General features: G+C 42.5%; 1 protein-coding gene across 1 annotated transcript in view; it reads right to left on the reverse strand.

Annotated features, from left to right (window-relative positions):
* Window positions 1–883: 883 nt before the first annotated feature.
* Window positions 884–17262, reverse strand: part of loxl4 (lysyl oxidase-like 4) — a 28853-nt gene continuing 12474 nt past the window's right edge. Inside the window, exons 5-15 of the mRNA XM_049601341.1 lie at window positions 15835–15873; window positions 14602–14815; window positions 14322–14499; window positions 9295–9449; window positions 9046–9213; window positions 8431–8593; window positions 8091–8334; window positions 6914–7029; window positions 6454–6590; window positions 2445–2556; window positions 884–1885 (exon numbers count right to left, since the gene is read on the reverse strand). Coding sequence (XP_049457298.1) covers window positions 1815–1885; window positions 2445–2556; window positions 6454–6590; window positions 6914–7029; window positions 8091–8334; window positions 8431–8593; window positions 9046–9213; window positions 9295–9449; window positions 14322–14499; window positions 14602–14815; window positions 15835–15873 — 1597 coding nt within the window. The 3' untranslated portion in view covers window positions 884–1814. The remainder of the gene's footprint in view (window positions 1886–2444; window positions 2557–6453; window positions 6591–6913; window positions 7030–8090; window positions 8335–8430; window positions 8594–9045; window positions 9214–9294; window positions 9450–14321; window positions 14500–14601; window positions 14816–15834; window positions 15874–17262) is intronic.

Consider the following 17262-nt stretch of genomic DNA (forward strand, 5'->3'; position numbering starts at 1 on the left):
AGAGGAGACTGCGCGAATCAGGCCTTCATGGTCAAATAGCTGCTAGGAAACCACTGCTAAGGAGAGGCAACAAGCAGAAGAGATTTGTTTGGGCCAAGAAACACAAGGAATGGACATTAGACCAGTGGAAATCTGTGCTTTGGTCTGATGAGTCCAAATTTGAGATCTTTGGTTCCAACGTGTCTTTGTGAGAGAAGGTGAACGGATGGATTCCACATGGCTGGTTCCCACTGTGAAGCATGGAGGAGGAGGTGTGATGGTGTGGGGGTGTTTTGCTGGTGACACTGTTGGGGATTTATTCAAAATTGAAGGCACACTGAACCAGCATGGCTACCACAGCATCCTGCAGCGACATGCCATCCCATCCGGTTTACGTTTAGTTGGACGATCATTTATTTTTCAACAGGACAATGACCCCAAACACACCTCCAGGCTGTGTAAGGGCTATTTGACCAAGAAGGAGAGTGATGGAGTGCTGCGGCAGATGACCTGGCCTCCACAGTCACCGGACCTGAACTGCCCAATCGAGATGGTTTGGGGTGAGCTGGACCGCAGAGTGAAGGCAAAGGGGCCAACAAGTGCTAAACACCTCTGGGAACTCCTTCAAGACTGTTGGAAAACCATTTCAGGTGACTACCTCTTGAAGCTCATGGAGAGAATGCCAAGAGTGTGCAAAGCAGTAATCAGAGCAAAGGGTGGCTATTTTGAAGAAACTAGAATATAAAACATGTTTTCAGTTATTTCACCTTTTTGTTAAGTACATAACTCTTTACTGAGCATGTGTTCATTCATAGTTTTGATGCCTTCAGTGAGAATCTACAATGTAAATAGTCATTGAATATAAAGAAAACACATTGATTTCATTTCAAATGTGTCCAAACTGTTTTTAGATATACATCTTAAAAAGTCAAATTGGTGGCTGATTTTAAAAAAAATGGACAAAACTGGAATACTGATGTATAAAAGATAAAGTGCTTTGTTCCATAAAAATCATTTGACCTCTTCTTACCTATTCTAGATGAGAAGCAAAACGCTGTAGCACGACTACACTTTTATAAAACAATGATTTTGTTAAAACCAAAGCAATGATAAAATACCTCATTAACTGTAAAATAAAACCAAAATGCATTGTACAACACTGTTCACCTGAAACGTAGTGAGGTTAATATAATGACATACAGTATTGTTAGAGAGCACCAATATTGAAGTAATGTAAAAGCTCAACAGTTACAAAATTCAACAAGTAAAGAATCTGGGTAAAATAATGCCAACAGAGCAAATTATAGTACTTTTTGCTGCATGTGCATTAATCCAACCATTTGCAACAGAAATTACACAAATTCACAATATTATTATTTTTCTCATTTTTCCATATCTTCTATTTTGGGAGTGAGATTTCCCGACAGCTTCCTCATTGTCTTAGTGACAGATTAGTTATAGCGACATTACTTTCATGCGTATACGTTTTTGAATAACTACCTTAAGTTACTAGTCGTCCACATTCACAAAATTCAGTATAGTTTGAATCCATATCCAATATCTTCTTACTTAACTAGAGTTAAAAACATGTTGAGCCGTCTGGCACCTGTTCCACTCTTGTTGTCAATGAAGTCTCTGCAATGGTCGCTGCTGTGATATGATGTGCTTGTGAGTGTTTTATCCACATCTGCCAAGGAGGTGAACAGGCGCCATTTTGTGTGTTGTCTGTTATTGTGGGTCCTAAGGTCCCAAGGGCCTGGGGCCATCGACCTCAGCCCACCCTGAGTAGTCTCTGGGCCCCACTGGAAGGCCTTCGCGCTGGGCCCTGGGATGGGCTACACAAAGTTGTTGGTGATTTGCCTCTGGTGTTCAAACAGGTCCTCGATCTCTGCGCTGTATGCGTCACCTATAAAGGAGGAAAGAGCGTAACAATCATTGATGGAGTGGGCTAGGTATCGTATCGTTAAAGTGATGCCAATGCCGATAGAGTACTTATTCGATACCCATAATATGATGAGAGTGATGTGTAACATAGCCATACTTTCGAACATTTGGGTGGCATCTCAGCTCACTGAACTGTCAAGCATTGAGCTCTGAGCCAGGGATAGTTGTGGGAGTCCACCCGTCCACACACAGTGACAGGGCTAACTGTTAGCATCATTCTGCTAACGTTACCTAACGGTTATTAATAGGTGTAACAACAGAGTCATTTTGGTTTTGGTGTAAGTTTGTTGGGACCATTAAAGAACTTGTGTGGCATGTTAGCCGCTGCTGCTGCATTAGCTCGTGCGAACCCACTGTCCATTGTGGGGAGATCAAACATAGGTGTTGATTGCCTAGGGACATTTTAATAATACAAAGTTGTGGGTTATTTCAGTCAATACCTTAAAGACACTGAGTAGCAATACCCAGCCCTAGTGACAGAGGAGGGGAGAAATTAAGATGAAGGGATTTTCTTTCCTTACCCGCATGACATCCATACATGTAAGCTCTGTGGCCGTCATATTTGCACCGACATCTCATGACATTGTTCATAAAGTCAGACTCAGCCATGTCCATCGAGGGGTTAACCTCCACCTGTGAAATGACACAATCACATACAGCCTCTGTTAACGTAAGCACCGATTCAATATCACAATGTTTTGATCTTACGACTCGCAGCTGCATATTTCATCATTGGGACGAACATTTACTAGAAAACAGGGAAAATTTATCACTTTGCTGTTCTCAGTTTCATCTAATAGTATATCTCCAGCCGGCCCGGCACGTGGTCAAACAAGGAGCGAGTCTCCTCTCACTACACACTGAGAAAGCCATTTGAAATAAAGAGCAGTTGGATGTAAAATTGTTAGAGGGCCTGTTATTAAACAGCACTCATGGCTGGTATTGTTTTTATAGTCAATCCCTTTCTCATCTATAAAAAGCTGGATGACTTTTCCATACTGTATTCCTATTTGGAAAGATAAATACTTTCTTGTGGACCTAAAGTTGAATGATGTTCACGTTATAGCCTACAGCTGAGCGTATGTTCTGAAAAACATGCAGCGGTGAAAACACTTACTTTTACCATGTGTTTATGCAAAGCACAAAACACTCTGGTAGATCTTCAAGTAAAGCTAATCGTAAAATACTTTATAACTTGTATGAGAACATGTAACAAAGACACTCCAGCCCACACGAAACATGATAATTAGCTGCGTAAGAGGTTACGCAACTTTACAGCTGAAGTTGATGGAATGTGGTTATGCCACAGTGTAGTCCCCAGAGAGAACTGCTTGTCACACCAACATAGGTATGCAAGAATAAGCACTGAATTAGCCTGAAATTGAAGTCTGTTGCAACGGAGTATTTATGCATAAGCATGTTTATATGTCTGAAATCAACCTCACTGTGAGCGCTGCCATACTAATAGTCTGTCATTTGCAGAGCAGCTCCATAACTGCTGATACAACCTTTCTCTTAATCTGGTCTGGTGATAATACTGAGAAGCCATTTACTCTAATAGCTGCTCTGCAAACTGCTACACCCACTTTAAGTACATGTTCCAAACAGCTACAGGGGGAAAGAAGGCAAACTACACTAAAAAAGGCAGAAAACTTTAAAAAACTTTGTGAATGCACAAAAGCTGTCTCTTAATTTTTCTGGGGTAAATTACAGTGTTGGACCGGAGTGTATGGGGCTTCTGAAGAGGGCCGCTTCAGTGGCAGAATGTGTTGCTCAGTGAGAAAGTGGCAATAAAAATAAAAACAGGGCAGGAGGAATTCCTTGGAGGCAAATTAGCCGTTCCTAATGGAAGAGGGGACGAGCTGCTGTTTGACTAAAGGGAGGCAATAGTTAATTTGGGTAATTGGTGTGTTTCATTAGCAGTGGGTGGTTCAAGGGTAGGCCTGCTGGATCTTTCTGTAAATCCCAGCATCGGGAAAGTCAGGCATCATCTGCACTTTACTAGATAAATGAAAGAACACAGCGGAGAGACGGAGAGCTGCTGTAAAAGATGCTTGTATTTTTCCAATTCTGCAGCCTTGGTGAAAAACGAACTTGCTGCTCGGCTGCTTCTGTCTTCCCTTCTCTCTCTCTTGTTCTTCTCAGTTAAATTTTGTCCCCTTAAGTGCTTTTTCTCCCCAATTGGCCCTGACCTTTTCACCTTCAGTAGTTCTTCCATTTTCTTTCTCCCATTTATCTGAACTCCATTTCTGTCCTCTATCATTCCTTCCTTCTTTCCGCCTCCACATTGTACTGTAGCAATGTACGGCTTTATAATTACGCCCCACGCCACATGCTTAAAATACATCCAGTCAGCACATGCGTTTATATATATGTCTGTCACATCTATTGCGAGTAAATTAAATAAATCCATCTTCAATAGGGAGCAGAGAAGTGTAATTACAAAGATTGAGAGTGACCTCTCAGACAAACTGGGTGACAGCAGTAATTATCAGACATTGAGTTACACTGTAACCAATCCACCGCAGCTGGGAGGTAATTGGCAGCATGAGATCTGAGGACTGCTGCGTACATGGTGGGATCAGTAGTCTGAACTGGAAATGGACGATAATGGCAGACGGAGCCCTTGATGTGTTTTAGTCTAGCAGCCACAATGAGTCGACTGATTGACCTGGGTCAATGTAATGACAGACAGAGGAGTGGAGAGGTGATGACTGTAATGAGGGAGGTCGAGAGGTATTACTGAAATAGACGGAAACCCGAAAGAATCATAAGGAAGTCCACCTTAAGATCCTGTGAACCCCTTTCTCATTAACTAAATCTCCGACCTGAAAGGAATACTTCACCCCCCCAAAACTGTATTCCAATTACTCACTTACATGTTCACCTGAGGTATGTGTGTAAGTGAGTAATTACTCACTTACACACATACCTCAGGTGAACGAAGAATCCAAAAACTGACAAAATTCTTGATGAATTGAAGTCAAAGAGGTCCAGGTTTAACAACACCCAAACTATATCAAAACATCCGTTTACATGCACTTACATAACGTGTGCAATATAATCCAAGTCTCGTTTATTCAGTTGTATGCTTACTTCTCAAACAGAGAGTCCTTTCCAATGGGCAACTGAACTGAAAGTGAAACTAATATATGCTTCCTTCAAAGCCAGACTCCATTAACAAAAACTGTAATTTTACCTCGCTGAACATGAGAGCTGCTGGTCTACCGCTGCCTCGATCACTTAGTTTGTTTGTGTTATTGTGTGACTTTGATGTTTTAAATGTTTAGCTCAGACTCACCAGTCACACAATAACACACAAAAAAATGAACTGATCGAGGCAGTGGTAAACCAGCAGCTCCAGTGTTCAGCAAGGTAAAATGACACTTTTTGTCAATGGAGTCTGGCTTTTAAGAGGACATATGTGAGCAACAAGCAATGTCTAGATACAGTTTTGCTGTGGTTCAACAATTACTTTAATTTATCAAGAATTTTCAGTTTTTGAATTCTTCATTCATTGGAGGCATGCAAAAACAAACAAAAACAAACAAAACAAACAAAAAAAACTGTTGGAAAGAAATGGTCATTTGGGGGGTTAAGTTTTTCTTTAGAAGAATAGATAAACACTTGGGAAAATATGTATAGCTTGTACATTCAGTTCTGATGTTTGTAGAGTTAGATGACAAGATTAATACTGCTTTCGTACCCGTACACTACATAAAGCTACAGCCAGCAGTCAGTTAGCTTAGCTTAAACTGGAAACAGAGGGAACAGCTAGCCTGCCTCTGTTCAAAGGTTACAAAATTCAAACCAGCACCAGGTAGAGTGGGTCGTACCACCAATTGGAAGATCGGTGGTTCCATCCCCAGCTCCTCCAGTCCCCATATTGAAATGTCCTTGGGCATGATTCTGAACCCCAAATTGCTCCCAAATCAGTGTGTGAGAGTGTGTGAATGGTCACTGAGTAGCAGGTGGCACCATGTATGGTTGCCTTAGCCACCAGTGCGTGACTGTGTGTGACTGTGACATGTAGTGTAAAAGCTCCTTGAGTGGTTGGAAGACTAGAAAAGTGCTATACAAGTGCAGTCCATTTACCAATTAACCATCTAAAGCTTACCAATTAGCACATTATGTTTTGTTTGTTTAATCTGTACAAATACACAAGTGTAAGACATCAAGTCATGGTTTTATGGGAGATGATGTGTCGGACTCTTTCTTGGCTGGGTGCAGTTGGAGTATTGTCTCACCCATAATGTTGGCGAGCAACCAGTGTTAAGTTGTTTGTAGTGCTAAGCTAGGCTAACTGGCTAAGCTAACACTCTTCATATTTACCATACAGATACGTGAGTGGCATAGATCTTCTCATCTAACTCTTTGCAAGAGAGCAAAATGATCATACTTTCCATAATGCTGAACTATTCCTTTAAACACAAAGTTAATGGTGTTTGATTTTTGTGACATGAAAAAAAAAATTGAAATGTACCCAAACTGCAAATGGGGAGCAGTGAGAAAGATAAAATGACTTCTGACCTGAAAGATGTAGTCTCCTGGCCGAACATCCGTCACATCAACCCACTGACAGTCGATATCGTGGCGATACGTATCCCAACAGCCCACAGAGATACCCTGATCACCCATGTTATAGCAGGAGAAGCGCTTCTGGAGTCCTAGCACACATACACACACACCACCAACATTATCAATCACAGCATCAAAGCTCATTTAATGCTCGGCACTCCCTGGTATTTTTAAGAGCCTTTAGCTTCCTGAATTGCGTCAGACTACATATGAACGCTCCTTTTTCATCTGAGCCATTTCATCCATGATATAACAAGTAAATGGAGAGTGAACGAACAACAACAGCAGTGATCTAACACATTAACCACAAAGTAAAAATCCAAATAGCTGTAGCTGAAATATTGATATTAATTTCCTGTCACTAATGGGAAAGAGTATTTTACTGGGGCTCATGAATAGTGGTGAACATTACCGTCGGGGCAGTACGTGTCCTCCAGACAGAAACTGGCCTTGTGTCCCTCGGCAACCTTCGTGCCATTCAGAGTCAGCAGGTCGTAATGTGTGAACACCTCGATACTGTGGTAGTGCCTGGGAGGACAGGAGGGAAAGTCCAGGTGAGAGTGCGTACGTGTGTGTTTCTGTACATCTATGAGTGTGTGCATTTACGCTAGATGAACACTAGCTCCCTATGGCTTGTAGCCTAATGACCTCACTGCTTGAACATGAGCGTGGGGTGTCACCGTAACACCTCTCACAGAAGCTTGTTTAAGCGCCAGCTTGGTTGAGCTGTTTACTCATTCTGAGTGAATGGAGGGCTTTGAAACACACATGCATAGCGCTGATGTGTTGTTGTAACAAACTGAAACGGACCTGACCGTGCATTGGCTACCCTGTGCTTTGTATAATGCCAGACCTGTGGTAACTGGTTCAGCCATCATTTCCACAGACACATGCTGCAGGGTGGCTAATGAATCTGGAGAGATGACAACACTGTTTGAGGCCACCCGTAACTTACTGGGACACATGACACACAGCCAATACTGTGGGCCTCAAATGACTCCTTCTTCTCTCATGATGACTTGCCTGAAAGTGCTCTCGTCATCTGACAAAACTAACTCGCTGACTGAGCGGGGCAAACTTAGCAGCAGAGTTAATTTGTTAAGAGTAGACCTGCGGGCAATATTTAATCTATTTACAACTCATGGACAGAATGCTGCTGAGGCTCAGTGACAGACAAAGGGCTCTTGTGTTTAATGCCTATGTTGCACGCAACCTGCAGCCCCCCTGTCAAACCATATGGGCCCTGGCACACAGATCACGTCAGCATGTTTTCTCTGCTGGTAGCAATTGAATGCAATTAAATTAAATATATCTCAAATTGCTCAGCATTGAAGGATCTGTGTCATTTATGCACGTACAGGCAATTTTGTACGAGGAACAGGTGTTTGTCAGAATATTTTCGTCTGCCTCTACAAACCACAGCTCACCTGTATCCAGGACACTCAAGACCACAGCTTTCTCAAAAAACACTTAAAGTTACCACAAGCTCAACCACAACATCTCACATATAGTAAGTGTTTAAATAGTTCTTTCCATTGCAACACCCTAAGTACTGCAACACCTCTATTCAGTCGTCAGGGATGCTCTACCTGTGACACTGGTGCCATGTCCAACTCTCTCTTGTTGCTTTGGGTCTAAAGTCAGATCGACCCAGGTTCATGATGCGGGAGGAGAAGCGCAGCAGGCGTCTGTGTCCATAAGGCCAGTTCATCCTGGCAGCAGACGAGGACAGACAGTTCTCCTCGTTGGCGCAGGTCAGCAAGTGGAGCGGTCGGTCCTCCAGGTAGGCTGTCTCCTGGACCAGCTGGGAATCCAAAACGAGGTCAGGTGCCGCTGAAGCAGGTCAGACGTGAAAGATTACGTTAGAATTCAACCAGATTTAGAAGCAGAGGAGAAGATGGGCGACTAGAGGAAGACGGATCGACTTACTGTCTGAACAGCTGACCCCAGCAGCCTTAGTTCCGCCTCCTCGAGGACAATGAACATGGTTGTTGCGGCGACACTGTTGAATTGAAAGCTCTGTGCCCACACAGTGAGTTCCACTAAGAATCACATCACCTGCAGATGAGTCACCTGGCCAGTACCAGGTCTCCTGTCAAAGGAAGGGCAAGGGGGTGGGGTCAGAGGGCATAGAAAGCTTGTCAGGTTTTCTATCAAAGAGCAGCATCATAGCTCATTGTCCACCACAGTGAATACAGGGGCTGTGACTATGGATTAGCCTCCATGAGTTCATTTGTTTAAACATCTGTTTGTTTGTTCTTTCATCAATAACTCAAGACACTGCTGATGGGATTTTGACAAATCTTGAAGGAATGATGCCTCTGAACACTCCAGTCTGACATTTTCAAAATTACACTAATTGGTTTAGAGATGGGAGTGTGTCATTGTTTGTGACATCATGCCCATCATTTAAGACACTGATGATCAGACTTTGAGAAAAGTTTTAAGATTAAGGGGTGGCCCTACAATCAGAGATCAAAGTGACAGGCTTGCTATCATCACCTTGTCAGTTATGAATGTAACTTTGGTCAGGGAGGTTGTTACCTGATGAGCGCTGGCTGCAAAGCCCAGGCCGAGCTGTCTGCATAACACCATGGCCTCGTTGATGCCCCAGTTCTCACTACAGACAGAGCCCCAGCGCTTACGACCCCCAACCTCCATCAACACTTCCACACGGCCTTCTGACGGGACTCTACCTCCAACAAGCCGCACCTGAGAATCCATCAGATTGAAGGGATTAGCTGTGTTATCAGTGAGAGCTGATAAGCGTAAGTCTTCTGTCAGTTTTCATACCGTGTTCTCTATGCCGGTTTTAGGGACATTACAGCGTACTGAGGCGTCCTGGCTGTGTTTGAACGTCCACAATGGAACTTCCTGGTAGTAGCAGTCTAGGATGGAGCGCTCTGTCCCCATACACTGTACACTGTTCATATGGATCGGTCCTGTGCCTGAAGAGGGAGGAGAAGATGAGGTAGATTTAGAAACCATGCTGACAAAAATTAAGAGGCTAAATAGAAAGAGGCATGGGCATTATATTTTGTGTGCACTTTTTCGGGGCCACCCAACATAGTCACAAAGGCATTAGCAGATTTTATCAAGCAAAACAGCACACTCTCATGCAAGGCCTTCTATTCCTTTCACATGAATGTGCTTTCTCTATTTTAGCATCAAACCAACAATAAAAAGCTCCTATCTGTCAAGCAGCACCACCAACATCTACTTTAGGGATCTGTCACACCCCATTACCACCATTCTGTTGCTTTAGGCACAACAAAAACAACATTGTGTGTAGTCCGCCACCCTGGGTGAGCAAACGAGGCCAAATCTGTGGCAACAAAACAAAAGACTTTCATTTGTTGTTTAAAACCAGATAATCTCCAAACAACATACAAGATGGTGGAAAAACGCTTAAGATTTGGTGAAAGCAAACGGGTGGCAGTATGTGAAAACACATAGAACAAACTATGGCTTCAGTGTTTTCTTAAAACAAAGGGCAAACTGCAAACTTGCAGCATTGAAATAAACACAACCAAAACCACAGAAAGCGGGGGAAAGAGAGAAAAACCAAAAAAAGAAGGGCGAGGAGAAGGATGACCGAAATGGTAGAGACCAGATTGCAGCCTAACCCAATCTGTCTCTGTGTTGGTTTTGGTAGATTGTAGCCCTGCTCCCATACTGGTCACCATGTGTATGTATGAAAAAGATCACATCGAAACCACTTCCGCCTCTATCGGCATGGTAAAGGCCACAAACTAGATCCTAACTCCCACTGTTTAACTTATCAGGACAAACACAGGACCCAGCCAAGGGATCCTCAAAATGCACAGTGACACGCTCTGTTTAAACCTTGGGGTGCAGTTTGTGGATTTCACACAGTTTGGGATTTCCACAAAAACCTGAAAATAAATTCCAAGAAACTGGCCACACACACTTTATGTGCACACATACACACACAGGCAGTCAGGGTGTTTTACTCCCATACAGTACTCTATATGTATACGTAGTTCAGTGGCAAAATTACACAGTAAAATAACAATGTTGGTCAAAAAGGGAAATGGAAACATTGTCCCTGTAATTTAACTCAATGATGGTGATGATAAATGTAATGATGATGGGCGTTAGAGAGTTAGCAGATGGAGTCTGAACAGAAAATATTCTTCACTTTCATTCTCCCCGAAATCAGTGTCACAAATGATCCAACCCACTAAAACATAACATGTCAAAGATTGACAGCAGATGCAGCTCTAAAGGCAACATTCAGACATAATGTAAATGCGGTAGCTTAAATTTAGTATTTACAAGAAACAGGTTGAGCTTGATTACCATGTAATTAGAATTGGCAGATGCCACAGATCATTTGGACAGATTAGAAAATTGACTCTGGGGAATGGAAATAGAGTAACATCAGTCACATTCTTGTTGAGAATAGCATAAATAGTTGGTTAGTGGTTGCGAGGGAAACCCTGTTCTTTTCCTCTCTGAAATTATGCTCTGTTTTAGGCACATTAATGTAGTGTGTGTAGTTTTTCTTTCCATGGAACGTCTCTTTCTATGCCTCTAACAAAAACTTTCTGTCATTGGTTCGATCTGTTTTGTAGCCAAGTGCTAAAAGCATGTAAGTTTGTAAATAGATGTGCCAGCCTGTGGGTTTTTAGATGGCAGAAGCCAACCAGCAGCAAAATAATGTTTCCTTTTCCTCTGTCAACAGCTTTTCCAAGCTGGCAAACAAGTTTTAAGATGACAACTTCACCAGAGAGGGATACCACCTGTATGCTGGAGCTAAGTGCTTATGTGTGAGCAAGTGTTTCAACAAATCTGATAAGTGAAACCACAATCAAGCCAGAATGTCGACTGGCAGACTGTCTACCTGTCGCCCACAACCTTTATCACATTATCACGTTTGATCATCAGGAGTAATTCAGCACACTCCTGTGGGGTCTTGTTGCCACAGACGGAAACTTTTGATATGAAATTTTTTGGTCACGTGCTGCAGAGATTAAGCGTACCTTAGTGTACTACATCATGATGTGAAGAATGTACTATCATCCTACTCACTTATTTACTTACTTTTTTAGATGTAATCGTTTTACCGTGAATTTAAACATTTGTACAAAACTACATTTTACAGAATTCAGTCTTTCAGGAAGTCTTTCTCAGTGAGGTTTTGTTCTATCAAAGAGTCTAATTTAGGCCTTTTCCAACGACATATGGCTCTGTGTTTATGTGGCCTTCCAGCACATGGAAAATTATATGTCACAGTAAAACATCTACCAGGCTGCATGTTATAGAAAGGAAGCTGTGAAAGGACTTTTAAGTCCAATCGTCCTGCAGTAGCAGTGTGTATGTAGGTGTAAGACAGAGACAGACGAAAAGGAAGAGTGTGTGGGTGTCTGAGAAAAAAGACAATATGGAGGTATATGTATGTGAAGTGTGTTTAAAGGCCAGCAGGCACTATGAGAAAATCAAAGCAGTAGGTCTTGGGTGCAAAGACCTGCTAATTTGGTTCATGTACATGCAGCAGGGCAAAGTGTAAACTGGCTGGGTAAGGGCAAACATAGATCAGAGGGAGTGGTGATCATTAAGTACAATCTCAGCCATTCATATCTGGTCTTGTTGCTCTGAAACAGCTGAGCAAATCATGGTGATGCACGATGACAATAGCTCAACAAATGGAAGAATGCTTCTCCAGGAAATTATATTGCTGTCTGAAGGTGCAGCGTGCTGTGATGTGAACACGCAGCACCACAAATCTGCAGCCAGAGGTAGATGATGTGGGTTTTTTATAACAATTAATTAGTACAATGATAGAAGCACATAATAAAAAAAAAAAAAGTTTGGTGAAGCTGTTTAAATGGTCGCATCAGTCCAAGGGTCTTTCAGTCGTAACTCGGAAAATTTCACGTTGTAGCATTCTTTAAAAGTTGTAAAGGAGACTGTGACGTGCAGGATTCACGAGCTCTGGTAATTATACCAACCACATGTGTGTAGAGGTGTGTGTGGTTATTCTATAGCAGTCCGGTGTCACTTGCATGTAATTTAATCAAGGTAAACACAGTGGAAGCTGCACGTAATGGCACCGCACTCGGTGCAGCACTGCTCAAATTGGATGTTGCTGTTTGTTGCTTGATGTTTGTTGCTTGATGTCCTCAGCTGGCTACAGGGATTTAATGAACTGAAAGAGAAGCTTTCATACAGTATTAAGTAATTTCCAATACTCATATTAATTTGTAGATGAATGCAAAGTGATCTAATGACTGGAGAGTCTTTAATTAGAATAGTTTATTCATGTTTTTTTGGCATTATTGCGTAATTTTTGCACATACGCACCAAGTATATAGTTTGCTGTTGTTGACAAAATCACCAAACTGGCAGCTGAGTGACAGAAATAAATGTCTATTCTCCTGTTCTCCATGACATATTTTCCACCAAAACACCAACAACTTGCTTTGCCCACCTCTTTGCACCTCTCCTCCTACCTGTGCACCGTGCGCTCTGCACTGAGCACCAAAATACCACACAGATAGACAGTCAATTCAAGGTCAAGAAAACACTTCCTCTTTGTTAGCCGCCACGAAAACAAGGCAAAAATACAGTGCGAGTGAATTAATCACCAACTCAGGAAACATGGTGTAGGAAACCTGCATTTCCAGGAGCGAGACAGGAGTAATATGAGGTAAAACACACAGTGAACCTACCATTTGTCAAACCAGAGCCACATCTTAATGTTATAATTCTGAGACAGGTTTCATTACATACACGAAGCACCATGCACATGCTTGCACTTGAACATACACAAATGTAGCTTTGTGGTTGTTAGATCAGGGAAAACCTATTTTAGGTAGAAAATTGGAAGCTTTTTGGCCCCTCCTGACAATTAAACACCTCTGCCTCAGACTGCTGGAACCATGATGAACCTGAAATCTGTCCCAACGACTAAAACTGGTGATTGAAACCAGACGACAAGGGGTGTGAAGCCTGCTGCAGTATAAGTATCCTCAGAGAAGCCAGCTACCCCAGACTGTAGTTCTGTTAGACTCATCAAAAAGAAAGGTAGCAAAAATGACATCACCCAATTTAAGAGGTGAAAAGGTAAAAGAAAGTAATCCAACACGTACAAAAATAACCCATGTATGATCAACTGAACAGCAAAACCAGCAGACTGTCATCCCACATTTCATCTCCATCAGCATGATTAGAGACTACACCCTAGCCTGAGGCACGGGGAAGCCTTTCTCATATCTCGTAAGGGTGGGGACACCACTGGCGCAGCTGGATTGCGACTGAATCTGTGCATCACCAAAGCTGGAAATTTGAAATCGAAGGAAAAGACCACAGTTCTCAGAGAGTGAATCAAAAGCTTGCTTGAAGCAAGCAAGATTGTGTCTGTGGCTTTAGTTACCAAATGCCAACATAAACCTCCGTGGCTTATAGTATTACATTTAGTGTGTCAGTGTGTGTGTGTGTGTGTGTGTGCGTGTATGCATGCTGTTTGGGCAGCTGGTAGCCCTGGCACAGAACTTATTTAATCACAGCTGGAGATACTGCAATCAACACATTTGCAGATTCATGAGGTAACATATACACACACAGACAGACAGACACACATGCCTGTGCATTATCTGATCAGTGAGGGCAGACGGGTGCGGCATCTAAGATAAGCAAAAGGCTGGAAAAGTCTCCTTGTCTTCCCTGGAACACCATGACGCATGATAAACACATTCAAACATCTAAATTGCAGGCTCAAAACAACTAGATTAAATGTGGGAGTTCTCCAGAATTTCCAGCCTGAGCTGCGTGAAAGCAGCTGTTCTCTCTCTCACCTTGACCCATGAAGGCTCCATGCAGGGCATCCTTGGCAGTACCAAAGCCCAGTTCTCTGCACACCACACTGGCTGCAGTTCTATCCCACATGTGGTCCACGATGGTCCCCCATTTTCCGTCTCGGAGCACCTCCACACGGCCCTCGCCCAGCCTGGGGCCAGCCTTCAGACGCACAGGCTGTACAGGGCAGCAATGGGAATATAACTCATCTTATAATTACGTGCAGTTCATAAACACTGCTTGATTGTGCTGGTGTAGGCGTAACTGTATTAATCTTACCACAGCTGGATAGGGGGCCTGGGGTCTGCCTGAGGAGATGCGAGCAAACTGAGGTCCTGGCACACACTTGACGACTGCATGTCTCCCGTTCTTACAGGGAGAGGGACTGCGGGGGATTGACAGCTGAGCAATGCACTCTGACAGGCTGTTCTCACTGCCCAGACAGTGAACTTTCTCTACCCAGAATCCCTTCTTCTTTGCCATGAGGCTCAGTCTAGAAAGAAAAGAAAGTTTTTAGTTATATATTTGTTAAACTCCTGACAACTTGATTTTAAATCTGAAAAACAACCTTAATTACTGTTTGTTGAGGGTTTGTGTTAATTGTTGTGATTATGGAGGACTCCATCACTCATAGTCAGAGGCTGACTGAGAAAATAGGTTGTCAGGGCCTTTAAATGGATAGTTCATATCTTTTAAAGTGGGGTTGTGTGAGGTACTCATCCAAAGTCAGTGTTTCACATATAGTAGATGTAAATGTGGAGAAGCAGACAGGAGTACTGCCACGGAAGCTAAGCAATGTACTGCTGTGGGTGGGAGCAGCAGCAATACATTTTTTAGCCACCTAAAAAAGTCTCACTTCAGAAAAGTCTTTATCATTTTAAGTGTACGATATATTAAGAATATTTTCACCACTTTACCGTAAGCAAGTCAGTGAGTTCTGGCGGGGAACTGAAGCTGTTACATTGCTTTCTTAAAAGCCAGACTACATTGAAAAAAACATTAATTTAATATAGCTGAACATGGGAGCTGCTGGTCTACCTCTGCCTCAACCAATTAGTCTGTTTGTATTATTACATGACTTTGGCATTTAAAAGTGTTGGTCAGACAATAACATGTTCAGTGAGCTAAAGTTACTGTGAACTACTCACAGTATATTAATTTACCATAAAATACTGGCCTCCCCATTGGAAAGGCCCATCTGTGTCAAATTAAAGGAATGGAAATGTTGTTAATATACTGTCTATTTGAACTGTTACTATTTTTTTCAGTGGCTAAAATATGTTTTGCCACCGCTTCTGTCCACAGCAGTACACTGCTTAGCTTTTGTGGTGGTAGTTTTGTCTGCTTCTCCAAACAGGGGGCATACCGACCAACATGCGTAATACAGTGACTAAGGACAACTACCTCATGCAACCCCACTTCAAAAGATCCAAACTAAAGTTCAGCTTGTTAGGTCTCCCAAAATGAGTGAGGACAAATATAGCGAAGGAACCATCATTGTCTTTTTATTACCTTGTTGAAGGATCTGCAACCTTGGTATCCCAAATTTTCCTGTAACAGAACCAAAGAACAGATGTTAGTTCTCTCAAGTCTGTGTATTTGCTGAGGTTACCAACACACACACACACACACGCACACACTCACACACACGTCACCCTGTGAGATGACCTGGGTCACCAATTTCTCATGCAAAGAGCTAGTGACTGTAGGATATACTGTAGCATCTGCTGTTTGTTTTATATGTAACCTGGCCACACAGGAGGGTTTTCTGCCACAGCGAGTAGCGTCACAAACACACACACACACACACACACACACACACACACCGGCTTGCTTATTACTAAAAAAGTAGTCTTACAGGGGTACTTGGGGATGACTTAAATAGTTACAGCTCAAACACTGACCTTATCAAAGAAGATGACTCATACAGCTCCTTATATAGCCTCTGTATATAAAACCAGCAATGCGTGCGGCTTTGTGGTGAGTGTGAAGTTACATTCATGGCGATGACTTGCATTGTTCAAGGAGGAATACAATGTTCTGTTCTCTCTGAGCAACCTCACTTCCTGTCTCTTTGTTGCTTTAAAGGTTCAGTAGCACATATTTCCATTTGGAATGTGGGCTGCTTGATATTTACTGTGTTTATGTTTGTAGTAAGTGGTCAGTACATCATATGTTCCTAAGTGACAAGGCAACAGTACTCTCTGTTACAGCTGCAGGGTACAGTTTATTTAAATAACCAACCTCTACATTAAATAAAAATGCGCTTGCCCTTTAAACTAACATAGACCCTTTGAATATAAGACTTCAGCATTCCTTCTTGCAATATAATATGGATCTGTACACAACTACAGGATGTAAAAACTATAAAAGGATAAAACATAAAAAATAAAAAACACGAGATATTTTAAACCATGTTGTTAACCTCCAAAGCCACACGCCGTCCAAATGCTCATGACATTCAACATCAGTGATGTACAACATTTCTGGGAAAACAGGGTTTGACCAAGCACGATATACAAACAAAAACTCTGGCAGTACGCAGCGCTGCACGTCTGAGAATTTGCCAGAACCAAATAGAGATTTATGCACCAAGTAGGCTGGCGGACTCGGGAGAGCGGTGGAGAGGAAAGCCTTCTGTTCTCTTGGCAGACACGCAGAGCAGACATGCCACACAGACCATGCCAGAACATCCTCAAACCACTGCAAAGTGCACACACACATCCACATCAATTGCACCAGAACACTCAAAGATACGCACGCTACGGCCTGACTGGTATTTTAAAAGGCCCATTATCAGCCAACATTGGCACATCACAGATATTCTGGTGAGGCTATGTGCCAAAAAGTTAAAGTTCATAATGCATTAGGTAATTTAGAGTCCAACATCGCTATATATAATGAAAATAGCTGCATTTAAAAAGCACATTTATCCACAGC

This window comes from Epinephelus fuscoguttatus, linkage group LG16 (genome assembly GCF_011397635.1).
Source record: "Epinephelus fuscoguttatus linkage group LG16, E.fuscoguttatus.final_Chr_v1".
Taxonomy (NCBI): Eukaryota; Metazoa; Chordata; class Actinopteri; order Perciformes; family Serranidae; genus Epinephelus; species Epinephelus fuscoguttatus.